General features: G+C 45.3%; 1 protein-coding gene across 1 annotated transcript in view; it reads right to left on the reverse strand.

Moving 5' to 3' along the window:
* Positions 1-1657: 1657 nt before the first annotated feature.
* si:dkey-22o22.2 (neural-cadherin) overlaps positions 1658-16908 on the reverse strand; it is an 85495-nt gene continuing 70244 nt past the window's right edge. Inside the window, exons 21-34 of the mRNA XM_052066025.1 lie at positions 14503-14687; positions 13368-13603; positions 11245-11522; positions 10767-10984; positions 8192-8319; positions 7207-7337; positions 7012-7123; positions 6720-6900; positions 6050-6219; positions 5705-5969; positions 5271-5454; positions 4672-4922; positions 4155-4312; positions 1658-2872 (exon numbers count right to left, since the gene is read on the reverse strand). Of these exons, the coding sequence (XP_051921985.1) occupies positions 2375-2872; positions 4155-4312; positions 4672-4922; positions 5271-5454; positions 5705-5969; positions 6050-6219; positions 6720-6900; positions 7012-7123; positions 7207-7337; positions 8192-8319; positions 10767-10984; positions 11245-11522; positions 13368-13603; positions 14503-14687 (2995 nt within the window). The 3' untranslated portion in view covers positions 1658-2374. The remainder of the gene's footprint in view (positions 2873-4154; positions 4313-4671; positions 4923-5270; positions 5455-5704; positions 5970-6049; positions 6220-6719; positions 6901-7011; positions 7124-7206; positions 7338-8191; positions 8320-10766; positions 10985-11244; positions 11523-13367; positions 13604-14502; positions 14688-16908) is intronic.

Below are 16908 nucleotides of genomic sequence, written 5' to 3' on the forward strand. Positions count from 1 at the left end.
TAAAAACGCTCACCTATACATGGTAGTTTTTTTTCGGCCAAAAAACCCTTAGTATACATGGTCGTTTTTTTCGGCGAAAAACGCCTGACTATACGTGGTCTGGGTTTTTTTAGGCCAAAAATGCCTTACTATACTAGGTCGTTTTTTTGTGGCTAAAAATGGCTTACTATACATGGTCGTTTTTTTTCTGCCAAAAACGCCTTACTATACATGGTCATTTTTTCCGGCTAAAAATTCCTTACTATACATGGTCGTATTTGACGCTAAAAATTCCTTAATATACATGGTCGTTTTTTGGGGGGCTAAAAATGGCTTACTATACATGGTCGTTCTTTTGGGGATAAAAATGGCTTACTATACATAGTTTTTTTGGCAAAAAATGCCTTACTATACACGGTCGTTTTTTTGGGCTAAAAACGCCTTACTATACATGGTGATTTTTTTGCGCTAAAAACGCCTTACTATACATGGTCTTTTTTTTTTTTCGTCCAAAATGCCTTACTATACATGGTCATTTTTTTTGGCCAAAATCGCCGTGATATACATGGTCGTTTTTTCGGCCAAAAAACCCTTAGTATACATGGTCGTTTTTTTCGGCTAAAAACGCCTGACTATACATGGTCGGGTTTTTTTTCGGTCAATAATGCCTTACTATAGATGGTCGTTTTTTTTGTGGCTAAAAATGGCCTACTATACATGGTCGTTTTTTTTCGACTAAAACGCCTTACTATACATGGTAGTTTTTTTCCGCCAAAATGCCTTACTGTACTTGGTCATTTTTTGGGGGCTCTAAAAATGGATTACTAAACATGGTTGGGGGGTTTTTCGGCGAAAAACGCCTTACTATACATGGTCGTTTTCTTTCGGCTAAAAACGACTTACTATACATGGTCGTTTTTTTTCCGGCGAAAAACGGCTTACTATACATGGTCGTTTTTTTTCGGCTAAAAACGCCTTACTATACATGGTCGGCTTACTATACATGGTCGTTTTTTTTTGGCTAAAAACGCCTTACTATACATGGTCGGCAACCCAAGGACTTGACTCCGAGGCCAAGGACCAAGCACTTGACTCCGAGGCCAAGACAGAGGACCAAGGACAGCCCTTCGGTCCTCGAGCCGGTCCTTGGTGACCTTTTTTTTTTGGCACGCGGACCGGTGGTTGTGTCGCCTTGTCTTTGACAATTGCATTGGGGAACTCACTTCTGCTGTAATGTCTCATCTTCCTGGCCAGCTCATCCGACGGCGTCTGCTCCGACTCTTTCACCTCTGGAACTATTGATGGGAACAAGAACAGACCAAATGAATATAAACAAACAAAAATCCACTGGTGTTCATGTATTTCCTAATGTGTTTTTTCAAAGACAACATACCGGTAATTATAAGGAGTCCTTGGGGACCGGCTCGAGGAACACATCACTGTCTTAAACAGGATGATGTCATCTTTTAAATAAATAAATAAAATCAGTGCTTGTGATTATTATTGATTGAAATGAGGTTGTAAATCAGAACATTTTGCTGAAAATCTTACTTTTAGCTCCAGGAAAAACAAATACCAAGTACAAAACAACAACAAAAATTCATACAACTTCAGGTGGAATTGCCACATAGATGGTCATACTTTTGCAGTGGTATTTTGAATAAAGCAAAAGATGATATCCAGGGAAAAAGTTATTTTTATTTATTACAATTCATGTACAAAAGGAAATATTCTTTTCAGGTAATTATAAAAATGTCCATATTTACATTGTATCATACAATTCAAACAACACTCAACTTTTTTTTCAATTGAACTATGAAGCACACATACTTCAGATATAGGGAAAATTATTTTTTAGCTTTAGATTGAAAATAGGTTCCCACCCTAAAATGTTCTCATCAAAAATGTATTCTTTTGACTTTGAGGTGAAAAAATATATATTTTTGGGGTGGGGGGTGTCCTGTGAACATAGGTGGTGGGCAAAGCAAGGTTGGTCAAGATGATTGATTGTTGAATCTATTTTTAAAAAATAAGTCACAAGTACATTGCTAAGGCATCTGAGGACTAATTAAAAATGTTTAGTCTTTATTTTAGTTGGAGAAAAGGAAACAAAAATACATGACTAGTGCAGGACTAACTTTAATTAATTAATACTAAAAGGTTCCGGGAACTTCAGATTGTAAATGTGTCTGAAAAGGGGGAAGGAAAGGGTCCGAAAAAGCTCCAGGAAAAACATTAAATGATTATTGCCGCCAAGTTTGGAAAAACGTCACTTTGCCCTCTTCAAAGATGGCGGAAGGTGTCCAATTTGCAATGCAGGCTCCCAGTTTTAACTTTTGGGCAAAGCAATGTCAAGTCCAGAAATGAGGAGGAGCCGAGAATGCCAGGTGGCCCCCTAGTGGCTGGGAGGCCGTCGTGCGGTGGTTCCGTACGAGAGTGCCACCTGAGGGCGGTCGTACATGTCGCTGAGCGTCTGGAATTTTGGTCCCCAGCGGGACAGCCGTTCCTGCGGCCTCTCCGCTTCGTTTTCCTCCTCCTCGTCGGCATTCTCCAGCGAGCTGAGGCTCCCTGCCGGAGTTCCGGATCCTTCCTCCCGCCACCTGTGGAAGACGTCTTCCGGGAACGCGCCCTCGTCCTGGTCCGCCTCCCACACGATGCGAGACACATAGCTCTTGAAGTCCACGTGAGAGCGCGACGATGAGGGCGGGGGCGGGGGATGCGTGTGGAGGTGTGGCTGCGGGATGCTGAGGTAGGGTGCGCAGGAGGCACCAGGGGGGCGCACCTCCTCTTGTGAACCCGGAGACGATTTGATGAGCGGGGCCGTGGTGCACGAAGATGACTGAGACAGGCTGGAACGCAGAGGACGCTTCAGCTCAGTCATGTCGTAGCCCTTCTGTAACAGGAGACACACGTGCACGTCAGTCCGGCAGCAGCATTCAGTCAAGTGGGGAGGGGAAAAAAAAATAAAGTAATGTTTCAAGGAAGTATTTCAAACTTGAGTTAGGGTGTCAAATTAGGGTTTCAAACGAGAAGTAGTGTTTCAAAGCAGTATTAGGGCATCACACTAGGGTAAGAGTTCAAAATTAGGATTTCAAAATAAAAGTATGATTTCAAGTTAGGGTATCAAATTTGAGTTAGTGTTTCAAATTATGGTTTAAAATTAGTTTTAGAGTTTCAAATTATGGTTTCCAAGTAGCGTTTGGGTTTCAAACTCGGAACAGTTCAATATCAAATAAATATTAACGTAGGGTTTCAAATTAGGTATTAAAACTAGGGTTTGGAATTCAAATTAGGTTTTCGAAGTAGGGCTAGTATTTCAAATTAGGGGTTCAAAACAGCTTCAGTTTTTCAAAAAAGGCTTTGGGTTTCAAACTCGGAGTAGGGCTTTAAATTAAGTTTTGAAACTAGGATTTGATTTTCAAAGTAGGGTTTCACAGTGGCGGCATGTCGGACAACGGGTTAGCATGTCTGCCTGACAGTGCTAACGTGGAGGCTTCGACTTTGGCCTTCTGTGTGGAGTCTCAGAGCAGAATTACTCAAACATAGTGTATGATAAAATAATGGGCAATCTCATTGTTTTTAATGAGATGATTTATAATTAGCTAGCTGGTGCGCCGCCCTCCGGGCGGCTCATCAGCTAGTTCCTGCGGAAGGCTGGTAAGGTGGGCCTTCGGCCCACAAAAGTGTTGTTGCTTGGTTCAACTTTTTGTTCATCTTCATTGCTTATCGCGAAAATAAAGAGATGTTTAGCTCTACTAAATATGAACAATTTTATTGCAATGCTTGTGGGTAGACAACATTTTTTCGCTAAGATGCCCGTGCGATTGTAGTGAGCCACTGCCTGAGCGGCGCAGTGGCGGCGCGCAGTGGCGGCGCGCAGCGGCGCGGTGAAGTAGGTACGTTTTGAAAAGGGACAGACGGAAGGACAGACCGCGTGCGGGACGACGCGCAATATTTATATATAAGATGTAATAATCAATGCCCAAAATGAACAAATGCGGCATTCGCTCATTTTTACATGTTATTAATTCAAATTAATTTAAAACATTTTATTCCAGTGACAAATATAAACCGCTTTGTTTCAGAAATCACAAGGAGCGAACAAGAACCAAAGGTCTGTAAAAGTTTTGGATGGAGAGCTGGAGACCAGTTTGGGGTTACTGGTGATTGGTTACCTGATCCTGCTCACCGCCGCCTTCCTCGTTATAGTTGAGGATGTTTTCGCGGACGTCCTCCCAGCTCTCGTGCTCTGTCGGGATGTGGTAGACGCCGCGCTTACGGAACTTGTTGCGGCTGCCCTTCTGGTTCCACACAGTCACCGCTACCAGCACGGCTACACGCACGCACACACAGAAAGATGTTGAACGATCTATCTATCTAGCTAGGTAGCTGGTTCCACAGCTAGCTAGCTCTCTCTCTCTCTCTATATATATATATAGAGAGAGAGTATATAAATAAAATCTGAGGTGTGCAAAGTATGGCACAGGGGCCAGTTGTGGCCCGCCATTCATTTTGCAGCGCTTTGTAATGTGACAATTAAACAAAAAAAATGATGCAAGGTGAATTGCTTTCTTGATTGACTCTAATATATTCCAAAAAGTTGAAGTTGCCCAATTTCAGTTTTCTAATCACATTAAAAAAACAAACATTTATTTGACGACTTCCAAAGAATCCGTTGATAATGCAACTGACCAAAGAAGACGAGCAGACACATGCTGATGGCCAGGATGGAGCTTGGGCTGAGGGCGGCCAGCCGGTGGCCTCGATACTGGCCCAGCTCGCAGCGTTGCCCGCGAAAACCCTCCTGGCAGCGGCACCGGAAGCTGTCGGCCGACAGCGGCTGGCACGCGCCGCCGTTGCGGCATGAAGCGGGGCCGCACGGCGACGGTACGCAGCGCTCTGCGCCAGACTCGTCTGTCAGTATCACCTGGCCACTGGGGCACCTGGGAGACCGTGAGAAATGATGCAATCAAAAGTAGAGCTTTGTGCCTGTTGTCACTCTCGCTGCTGTGCTCGACTTTCGTAGATGAATCACTTTGGGGAATTGAAAATTTTAACTCCTTGTAGAGGATAAAGAACATATGCCAGTATTGTCGTATTGCATGTCTGAAAGTGTTGCTGTATTGTTTGTGTTCAAATATTAGTAAAGGGTCATATATCCGATTATATGTTAGCATTAGCATTAAGCTATTGGACGAAATGCTAGGCTATGTTATTGTTTTAAATTCACTCATTCATTCATTCAAGTGACAATATATTGGAACGTAATGTGTACGAGTGTGTGCGTGCACCTGCACTGATGTTTCCTCCACAGGTCCACACAGCGCAGCGGGTCGGGGCAAGGTTGTGTCCGGCAGGCATCGCTGAAACAGCCCAACGTGACTCCGCGCCGCTCCAGCACGCTCACCAGCTCACCGCCGCTCTGTCCGTCCAGAGGTAGCGTTCGCCCATTAAAACGGACGTCCCGCATGCAACCTAAACAGAAGACACGTCGACACTTAATATATTTAATTCAATTGTCACAGTGGACAGCATTCACACGTGAACACTTGAAATAAATAAACCTTTTACATTTCGCCTAACGGAAGTCTGTTAGCTTAATATTGACATATAATTTTAAACATAAATACACAACAGCAATGGTTAAAAATCTTCAATAAAGTGGAGGAGTAAAAAATGTTGCACCTTCCATCCACCCATACCCCATTCCCGTGCCTCGTCTCACCCTTAAAGCCATCGTCTTCTCGTCCGCGGGCTCCCCTCCCCACAGTGATGCTCGCCGGGTCCACCACCAGCTCCCGCCGGTTCCCCAACCGCGCCTGAACCTCCCGCGAGCCGCCACCCTGCTCCAGTCGCAGGACAAACAGGTTGTCATGACGACTGAGTCCCACCAGCACCCACTGGCCCACGTCCACCCGGTGGCCCGAGAGCCGCAGGGCGTGGGCCCCGTCGCCCAGGTCGGCCCGGACCGACAGGTGACCCTCTGCGATCTGGTTTCAGAGGATGACATCATCGTTACAGCTTCAGTTCCTGCATTTATTTTTTTCATTTTAAACACGCTTGCCGGTACCTCCAACACGATGTACTCGTCGGCTTCCCGGGACATGACGGAGAGCAAAGTGCCCGAGGTGGCGCGGGTGCGCAGGAGCAGTTGGATGTTGGTGCGCCGGTTGGTGCTGCCCCCGGCTCGAAGATGGAATCTCAGCACGCTGTTGGAGTCCAAAGAGAACTCTGGAACCACTGAAGGGGCAAAACCAAGCACAGAGAACTTTATTTAGACACACAAATAACAGAGGCATACGGTGTTCCCCTCCAAAAAGGGTTCTAATTGCATTTACATGCCACAAGTTGGCCGTAAAACACTCTTCTCCAATGCGGCTGTCTAAAATATAGGTGCCGAATTCCGGTCCAGGAGGGACGCCATTCATCCCATTCATTTGAATCAGGTATGTTGCAACAGGGAGAGATGGAAAACATGCACGACAGTGGCCCTCCAGGACACTTGTGGTCTAAAAGAAGCTCCTCCCTTCACTTCAACAAATTGGAGGTCATCAGCATGCAGACGCCACTAGAGGGCGCCAAAGCAATACATTTATATGAGACAAAAGTACACCACACACATCAACAACACACGCCTACTGTACACAACACAAACAGACACACACAGTCACACCACACAACCACACCCACCCACACACACACACACACACACACACACACACACACACACACACACTCACCAGTGTCACACTTGTGTCCGCTGTGTCCTGGGTGACACTCGCAGCTGAACGATCCCCAGTCAGCGAGGCAGGAGGCGCGGGCCCCACAGGAGGGCCCGGCCGCCGTTAAACAAACGCCGTCTGTTGCACTGCACCCCGGGGTGCTGTCCACACTCTCGCCGGGTCGCGCCAGGTCGTACATCTGCGTGACAGACACACACACACACACGCACACGCATAGTATGAAAAATTCTGCATTAAAAAAAAAAATCTTTTGACTGGAGATTCGTTGACTTCTGCTGTGCCGGCCCACCTGAGTGTCCACCAGCAGGTTGCGGATGCAGCCGCTGAAACTTGTGTACGGCAGTCGAGAAGACGTCTGCTTCACGCCGCCCAGCTGGAGAGGCTGATACACGTTAAGGTGACTGAACGGGAGGAAAAAGAGGAAAAAGGGATCAAGCACCGGATGGATGGCAACAGTCGGCGGCGGGTGTGTTGCGGTCGTCACCTCTCGTTTCCTGGCGTTTGACCGGCCACCCTGCAGCCGGACTCATCCGCTTCTCGAGAGTCTCCGCCACCGACTCCCTCCGGTTCGCTCACCGGCGCCCCTGAGCACTGATCCAGGACCAGCTGCACAGCCTGAATGACATTGATGACTCTTGTCAGTTGCCAGTCTCCAGTTAGTAATACTTGTAAGTAGATTTCCCTTTTTTAAATTTATTTATTTTTGTTTAACTTTACTTGAGTATTCATATTTCTCCTTCGATTCCCTCCATTTGAAATAGGAGATGTGTACTCTCTACTTCTGACTTAGTCAAAACAAAGTGAAAATCTGCAAATCTATTTATTTTTTTTTGGATTGCATTTTGTACTTCAGGACAGATCAGAATCTATTATTATTTATTTTGTTACTTTGGACTTAAGTATATTTCAAGTACATCCAAATATGTATTATCTTTTTTTTGTGCATTTCAGAGGCTGTACTTTATTACACGACTATATTGATTTTTGTGTGTAATTAAGTACATTTCAGAATTTGTACTTTTTTTTTTAATTTAAGCATATTTCAAAATTACTTTTTAAACTTTTGTATTTCTGAGTATGAACTTTTTTGCATTTGTACAGAGGTACATTTTAGAGTCTGTAACTTTAAAAAAAAAACTTTTATTATTCAGGTACATTCCATAGGAAACAATTGTTATTTCTCCACTCAAGTGCATTTCGAAGTAGTTACTTTTTTTACTTGAGTACATTTTAGAGCTTGTGTTATTTGTGATATGGTTTTTACTTTTTTAATTGAGTGCATTTAAGAGTTTGGACTTTAATAAAATAATATTTTCAGAGTACTTTTGTACTTAAAAAAAGAAAAAAAAAGAAATCAGTTCTACTCTTACCAGAGTCTAACTGTCTACTTAAGTAGAATTGCTCTTGCCACCTCTGCTTGATATTTATTATTGTCGACGTTGAGGAGTGAGCAAGTTGCTGGTTCCAACCTTGCCATCGCTGATGACGTCGAGTCGATGCCAGCGGCGGTCTGCCACGTTGGATTTGGGCGGAAGCTGCAGGGTGAGAGTTCCGGAGCCGTGATTCACGTTCAGGACCGGCACGCCGTTCTTCAACTCTGTGTGGAAACAACCATTTCTTGATTCCCCGTTGTCATTATACGAATGCACGCTAGGGGGCAGCCGTCAACTATGTATCACAGAAAGCTTGGAACGACAGAAGGCGAGAAAAGCGGCTTTCTTCCTTCTTGACACCGGCCGAAAGTGCTTTTACATGACCACAGTTCTGAAATGTGCGCTGCTGCATTGATTTTGCTGTTGTTTACTGATAGTTAATCAATTTGATATTAAAAAAATGTCGGGTTTTGTTTTGGTTACAAATTTTAACAAGTTTCAAACTTTAAAAAAATATCAGGGTACAACAATGGGTGGTTGTGTGTGAAACTGAAAAAAAAATAATCCAACAAATCCAGGTGGAACATATTCAAAACATTTCACTTTTTCCACATTGTCACATTATGTTAGATTACATTCTTTCAAAAACAAACTTTCAAAAAAAGAATCAGTTAGTTATTTGTAATGGATTTGCAAAAATGTAAAATAAAAATCGGATTCAGACGTAACATTTTGAGAGTTAACTTTTTCCACGTTATGTTACATGTTGATTTATTTTATTTCACATATTTATATATTTATGTAATTTTACATAAATTTTAGTTGTGTGTGTACAATGCACTACATGTTTGCACTGTGGTTGAGAGAGGAAAGTAATTTCATCTGTGCTGTATGTTACACGTCGAGAATATTTGACAATAAAAGCTGACTTGACTTACACACTGGTTTATTCCAAAATGGAATGAATTTGCTTCGATTTTTTTTTCCAAAGCAAACATTGTTTTCGTGTTGATTCAATTTGATTTCATGTTGTCGTTTTGTGCATAGAATTTGGACATTTTTGGACAAAGTGAATGAAGTGCTGTGAATACTTTTCAGCTGCACTGTAAAGTGATGATGCTTGTGTGTTTAACTGCTGTTGTGGCTGATGAACCCATTAAGAAACAGCACGAAAGCGGTCGGTCAATTCTTCCGTGCTGCTTTCAACATCCTCATGTCTGCCACCGCTATCGAACGCGTTTAACGACAAAAACACTCCAGTGATCAATGAGGCAGCCATATTTGATTTCCCCCCCGTGGCCGGGAAACGACGACAAGCCTGCGGGCGAGATAATTACATAAGTTTAATGGTGGCAGATTATGCAAGACGTGTCTGGGAAAAGGCCAGGGGCGGCGGTGGGGCGGGTTAATCCTATAACGCCACATCAGGACCAACGGGAGGTGACATTAACGTCCCATGATGCTCTTTGTCTGCTGACACGCTGCATTGATCCCATCCCATTGTTGCGGAGAACAAGAGGATCAGCATGTTTGATAAGTAGAGATCCAAGGTTTTAGAAACTGCGGGCAGGTAGTCCTTATATATGAAAATATATGCAATAAAAATTAGATCACAGAAAAGCTGGCGGGTTGCGGACGGTGACCGCATTGAGTCATACTCGTCGACGGGGGTGGGTGGGGGTTTGGATGGTGGCGACGAGAACTTGGATCATGCTAATGCCAAGGAGATATAAGGGACATTAAATGAGGTAAACAGGCACGGATGATATTATGTGCCAGGGCAATTTAATGTCAGCTAATGCTAACATTAGCGCACATCCAGCGGCAGCAGCAGGAGGACTCATAAATGTTTTAACAGCACCCTAGGCTTAAATTGCTGAACAATCTGCTCATTGCACAGGTCATTTTCTCCCCTCTCACGCCACTCGACCGTAATATCAAGACCCCCCCCCCCCCCCCCGCCAACTCACACACAAAATCTCTCAATGAATTTGCACTTGGTTAGCGGAAAATTTTCATTCCCCGTTTAGCTGTTTGAGCATTCATCTTCCGAGCTGCTTGATCCTCACTAGGGTCGCGGGGGGTGCTGGAGCCTATCCCAGCTGTCTTCGGGCAGTAGGTGGGGGACACCCTGAATCGGTCGCCAGCCAATCGCAGGGCACACAGAAACGAACAACCATTCGCACTCACACTCACACCTATGGACAATTTAGAGTGTTCAATCAGCCTGCCACGCATGTTTTTTTTTTTAATGTGGGAGGAAACCGGAGCACCCGGAGAAAACCCACGCAGGCCCGGGGAGAACATGCAAACTCCACACAGGGAGGCCGGAGCTGGAATCGAACCCGGTACCTCTGCACTGTGAAGCAGACGTGCTAAGCACTGGACTACCGGGCCGCCCTGTTTGAGCATTCCCCCCGCAAAAAAAAATGACAACATCAAACCGGTAACATTTCGTTTTTTGCCAATATTCCATCATGAACAAGTCATGCTAGCAATGTCGCTGCCTTGGCATGCTGCCGTGCATACACGTGAGTAACCTTGGGGATTTTCTTTGGGCAGCGAAGCGAGGGGGAGGAAATGAAACGAGGTGACAGTCAAATCTTGACCTGAAACTCCATCATTTATCATTCACTCGTTTCCCTTCGCCCTAATCAATCTACTGACTCACCGATAGAAATGAAGTCTTCGGACTCTCCCGGTTGCGCGGTGCGTCCGAGTGGTCCATTGTAGAGCAATAACCCGTCGGCCGCCTCGGTCAGGAACTCCATGGAAATGTGGCTCCGGAAGCACGGCGCCAAGGCGGGGAACCAAGCGTAGCCCCCGCCACCGAAGCTGTGCTTGGTCTGCTGACACTCGGGCCCGTCGAACAGGGGCCGACACTTGCATCTGGGGTGGGGAAATATATTTGTGTCAAAATTTGATACAGCCAATGTTTTTCTTCTTCCTTTCCTTCTTCTTCTTCTTAGATTTTATGACTGCGACCCCTCCCCCCGCTAAAAACTAACAACTGGCTGACCACTTGACCAGAGAGCTGACCAACTACAAATTGTAGTCAATTGGATGTACCATGTGATGTTTGACAACAAAACACACCGCGTAAATGTGGATACTGCTACAGAGGCTTGCGTGGCTCACTGCTCACCCACCTGTAGCCTAGCGGACTATCTTGGCAGGTGCCCCCGTTGAGGCAGGGGTTGTTTGGGTATGACGAGCAAGGCAGGTGCATGGCCTCACGTCCGCGGCAACCACACCGCGCCGCGGTCTTGGCCGGCAGGGAAACCAAAGACACGTTGCCCGTGCTGAGGGCCGTCGGGATCTGACCGAAGGACACTTGAGTGGAGCAACCTCCGGATTGAGCGCAGTCGGCGTGGGGGCAGTCGTCCACGCCCACCTGGGAGATGGACACGCCCAGCATGGCTTCCAGCTGCAAATGCCAAAAAAAACAAATAAAAGTGTATTCGATGTAATTAATGGAGATACTAGCAATCCAAAAATAAAGGAAGACAACACTTAAAACTCACTTGTATTCTTTGGCGTTCGACTCAACATGATTTAGATTTGCTCTTGATTTTACTGCTTGGTGCTTTCTACCGCCTTTAGTACCGATTCGTCTTACTGTTTATTGTGTATGGTAAATCGCTCCATGTACAGCACTTTGTATGCAGCGATGGCTGTTTGAAAGTGCTCTAGAAATACTGTTGAGTTAACTTGACTTGACTTAGGTTTTGGGGCTAAGATTTAGTTTAGGGGCGGCCTGGTAGCCCAGTGGTTAGCACGTCGGCTTCACAGTGCAGAGGTACCGGGTTCGATTCCAGCTCCAGCCTCCCTGTGTGGAGTTTGCATGTTCTCCCCGAGCCTGCGTGGGTTTTCTCCGGGTGCTCCAGTTTCCTCCCACATTCCAAAAACATGCGTGGCAGGCTGATTGGACGTTCTAAATTGTCCCTAGGTGTGAGTGTGGGCGTGGATGGTTGTTCGTCTCTGTGTGCCCTGCGATTGGCTGGCAACTGATTCAGGGTGTCCCCCGCCTACTGCCGGAAGACGGCTGGGATAGGCTCCAGCACCCCCCGCGACCATAGTGAGGATCAAGCAGTTCGGAAAATGGATGAATGGATGGATTTAGTTTAGGTTCGGATTAGAGCATCAAAATAATATCAAGGTTAGGCACAGAGTTCGATTCAAGGAATCAGGGTATGGTTGCTGAAGTTAGGATTTATAAGTGGGCTTGAAGATTTTGGCTTGGTTATAAATCTAATCTGCGTAACTCAATGTGACCAATTTGCTGTTAACCCGCACTTGCTTTGACCTTGGTGGAGGTCTATGATCTGCTGAGTGACCGTTTAGAGTGAGTGTGTGGACATGGATGACTGACTTTCAGCACATTGAGTTGGGGTCAAGCAAGCAGCTGCTCTCAGGCTTTTAAAGCATCTTAAGCATTCATGTACATGTGTGTGTGTGTGTGTGACATGGACATCCACTTAGTGACACACGGTTGAGTGTGAAACTGCTGTACAGTATTGACCCGCAATGTGTTAAATGCATGACAGTGTATGAAGTGCACATGTGCAAACAAATCTTGAACTGCTTCTGTCTTCCGTTCAGCTAACTACCTAATTAACTGACTGACCGACTAACCAACTACACCTCCTGAAACTAAATGAGCGACCAACTAACTGCCCATTGGGCATGAACTTATTTACCAACTAACAGACTAACTTTTGTAACTAACTGAATGATTGACAAAATAACTCGCTGAAGTCCAAAAGTAACTGACCAAAGGACTGACTAAAAGCCAAACTACCATATCACGCTACATTAATAATAAAAAAAGAAAAGAAAAGCTTACAAACTAACTGACCAAACAACAAAGTGACAAGCAAAACTCACATAATTTCCTTACCAACTAGCTGGCTGACTAATTGATCGACCAGCGAACAACTATAATCGACTGGCTGATCAACTGACCGAATGACTAACTAACCCACTGACTAACCAATGACATGACCAACCGACCAAATAACTGACTGATTTTTATAAGCAATCAACAACGGCCGAGCGGCGAACTACCTGACCAGGTAAATCAGCAATTACTCTAATTTAAATCGGAACTGGCTAGAGGACTGACCAAGTCAAGTCAGTAACTTTTGGGGTTAAAAAAAATGTTGTTGTTTGACAAGACATGTTGTAGTGACCTAAAGCGAAATGTAAAATGTGGATAAAACTGCATGTGATTAAAAGTAGGGGTGTTGATTGTTGACTTGGCGGAGGTCACCTTTGCTTTATTGGCCGCCACGTAACCATGCAGTTTCTCGGCCTTGTAATACGGCGAGCCATGCGCGGCGAACCACACGCTCAGCTCCCTCTCCCGGTCTGGGCCGGCGTCTTCCACGGAGAAGACGTGGACCTTCTCCGGAGTCGTCTGGAAGAGATCGGCCAGTATCCGACCTAAATGGGAGAAGCGGATCTCCTCGCCGCCATGGGACAAGAACAGCTCTTCTACCGTCATGTCTGTGAGGAGAACAAAGAGAACGACAACTCAGACAATAGTGAGCAACTTTCGAAAGAAGCACTTTTAAGTGGACCCTGTCTGACTGGTATGGTGGATTGGATAACTAACTGATCGACCGACTGACCAACCAAGATACCAACGAATCAACAAACTGGCTTGTAGCTGACGAGCATACGAACAACTGACTGACTGATTGACTAATGGACTGAATGACCCACTTTCTGACTAAATTGCTGTGTGACGAACTAACTGATCGTAAAACATGATTTCGTGACTGACTCAATAAGTAACAAGCTAACTACCGGATTTTCCGCACAGTAAGGCGCTTCAGAGTATTAGATGCACCTACAATAAAGGGCCGATTTTAAAACTGCTGTCATATATAGGGCGCACCGTATGATAAGGTACGTAGTATAGAAGCTACAATGGTGGCTGAAGTTGCATTATGCATCCACTAGATGGAGCTACGCGAAAGGGAATACAATACAATACAGCTTTATTTCTAAAGAGCTTTCACAACCGCTGCAGCTGTAACAAAACGCTTAACAGAACATTTAAAATGTGATGTCCACGAAATCAGAATATTGATCCATGTATAAGCCGCACCGGATTATAAGGCGCACGGTCGACTTTTGAGAAAATTGAATGCCGAAGTGAGGAAAATATAGTAAATAACCATCCAATGGACCGACTGACCAAATAATGGACCGACAGACTAAACAAAGGAATGAACTAAGCGATCAACTGTCTGACTCCTTGGCTGACTTGAATAACTAAATACCTGACTAAAAACCATTGACCGACGAAGAAACCCGTCAACTGACCAAGAGACGAATTCCTGTCCTGAACTAACTGCCCGACAAGCCTTCCAACAAGAAAGCCCGGCCTGTGCTCTTACTGCGTAGTCGGAGGGAGGCGGCGTTCCGTAGCACTTCCTGCGGCAGCTCCATCACGTCCACCTGCGCTGTGGATGTGACGTCCGGCCAGGCAGGATCGGACACGCGTACCTGCAGCTGGTAGGAGCCAGGAGGGACCCCCTCCCTGATGCTCAGCTGGCCAGAACTGTGGTTCACGCTGAACAATCTGGGCAGAGACAGTGATTGAAATGTTTGGACAGGAACATTTTTGACGATGTGGCTTGTCTTTTTCTGTCCTTTTTGGTCATCTTTTGCCATTTTTATAGGAATGTCTAAAACAATACATGTACCATGTTTTTTTCTGGCCAATAAAAGCACCATTTAGTTTAGTCATCCAAGCTTGCAAATGAAACACTCTATTTCCCCTCTATTATGTTTTCAGCAATATTTGAAATTAACGTTCTGAGTGATGTTTAAAAAAAATAAAAAGTCTTCCTTCGTGCCTTAGTTACCCAGGCAACGTGCAAGGACGAGTTATGTCATGGCACCTTGCCCAGACGTCCAGGAGTTGTCTAAAATATTAAATCTCTGCATTCAAGTGAGTTCTTTTTCCACTAAACTGTCTCACTAATGTTTCAGCGGGTTGTATGATGTCGAACGTATACTGTACAGGGTGGGCCAGCCAAAGGTCCATTTAAGCTTTTTAAATGAACATATTGAACCGAGGAATGAGCGGAGGCAGGGGGGACGGGGGGGGGGGGGGGGGTGTCGGGGGGATGACTGGAAGGAAGGAAAGAAAGAAGGAAGGGAGGAATGACGGAAGACGGTTGAAAGAAGAGAAGACAGGTTGGAGAGAAATGGCGGAAGGATGGAAGGTAGAAAGGAAGAAGGAGGGGAGCAAGGAAGGAAAAGAAGGAAGAAAGGAGGGCAACAAAGAAGAAGGGAAGAAAGAGATTAGGGTTGAAGGAAGAAAAGAAAGAAGGAAAGGAGGAGGGAGGGCAGGAAGGAAGAGTGGAAGGAAAGAATGAAGGTCTGAAGGAAGAAAGAAGGGAAGAAAGGAAGAAAGTCAGAAAGGAAAGAAGGAGAGAAGGAAAGAAGTGCTCAGCACTCTTTTCAAGTCTCCACCAGTTCTCTCTCACACACACACGCATGCACACACACAGAGTTAAAACCATAACACTGACCATGAAACCGTAATTTTAAACCTAGCTTTGGCTTGAAAGCATGATTTGAAACCTCCACCCAGGCTATAAAGCCTACTTTGAAACCCTAAAACATTCTTGAAAGCCAACTTTTAAAAAACATTATTAGAAAGGCTAAACTGTGTTTGATTGACGTATTTGTAACAAAGAAGTGTAAATGCAGTTACACCTGTGTGAATGTGTCTACTTTTGGCTCACCCTGTATTTATGTCTATATTATGAAAGGCTCAGTTGAAGATGAGAGCAGATGTGCTCTGTGGTCCAACATGTGTGCTCAGAGCATCTTGACGTGAAACCGCTCACGCTCTGCCGCACTGGAGACGTCAACGCCGCCCGGCTACCACGTTGGGATGCGCGCCATCGCGCTCGCGTAGCGTTCAAACATACGCACGCCGGCTCTGCCGCCGCACCCTTTAGACTGCGCGCCAGATGGGCTCATTAGCGGCGGCTGAAAGCCAGCCAAAACGTGTCCGACGTGTCGACAGCACCGCCGCCACCCTCGGATTTAAACCCGAAAGACGTCACGTGCTGCGCCCAAAGCACGTCATCCGGCTGCGTTGCGATGTAGATCCACACAGCGTCATGTAAACAATCGCGTATAGCACTAAGCGGCCCGGTACGGAAAGTCGTTTGGCCATTTTGAATCATCCCAGATACAGAATGTCATGAACAACAATGGTGGATACACCACAACAAAAAATGTCAATGACTCAATAACTCATATGTCAAACTCTAGGCCCGGGGGCCGGATGTGGCCTGCCACCTAATTTTATGTGGCCCGCAAAAGCAAAGCAAACATGTCAACGTCCATGATGCTAGCTAAAATCTGTAGCAAAATTCTCATCTGCAATAAATAAGAAGGATATTGTGTAAGCATTTTCTTGAAACCAACCCTTCAACTTAAACAATATATAACAATACGTTATTTTTGACTCAGTCATCACAGCCCTCCAAGGGAAACGGTAATTATCATGTGGACCCAGGTGTTTAATGTTATGCTTCAGATACGCCGGCGCCATCTACGTTTGAGTAAGGAAAGGCCCTTGGGTCATTATTTGTGAAAATATGACCAGTTCTATAAGGAGCAGGATGAGCGGCACCTAGTCTAATATTCTCTGTTGTTTGCTGTCCCTCGTTGGAGGTGTCAAGTCAGAGGCTTGACAGGGGAAATTTCAATCTATTTTTAAGTAGAAATAGCTCATATCCTCCTCCACGCTTTATTTTTTCCCCCCCTCACTCTTCTTC

Source organism: Hippocampus zosterae, chromosome 5 (genome assembly GCF_025434085.1).
Source record: "Hippocampus zosterae strain Florida chromosome 5, ASM2543408v3, whole genome shotgun sequence".
Classification (NCBI taxonomy): Eukaryota; Metazoa; Chordata; class Actinopteri; order Syngnathiformes; family Syngnathidae; genus Hippocampus; species Hippocampus zosterae.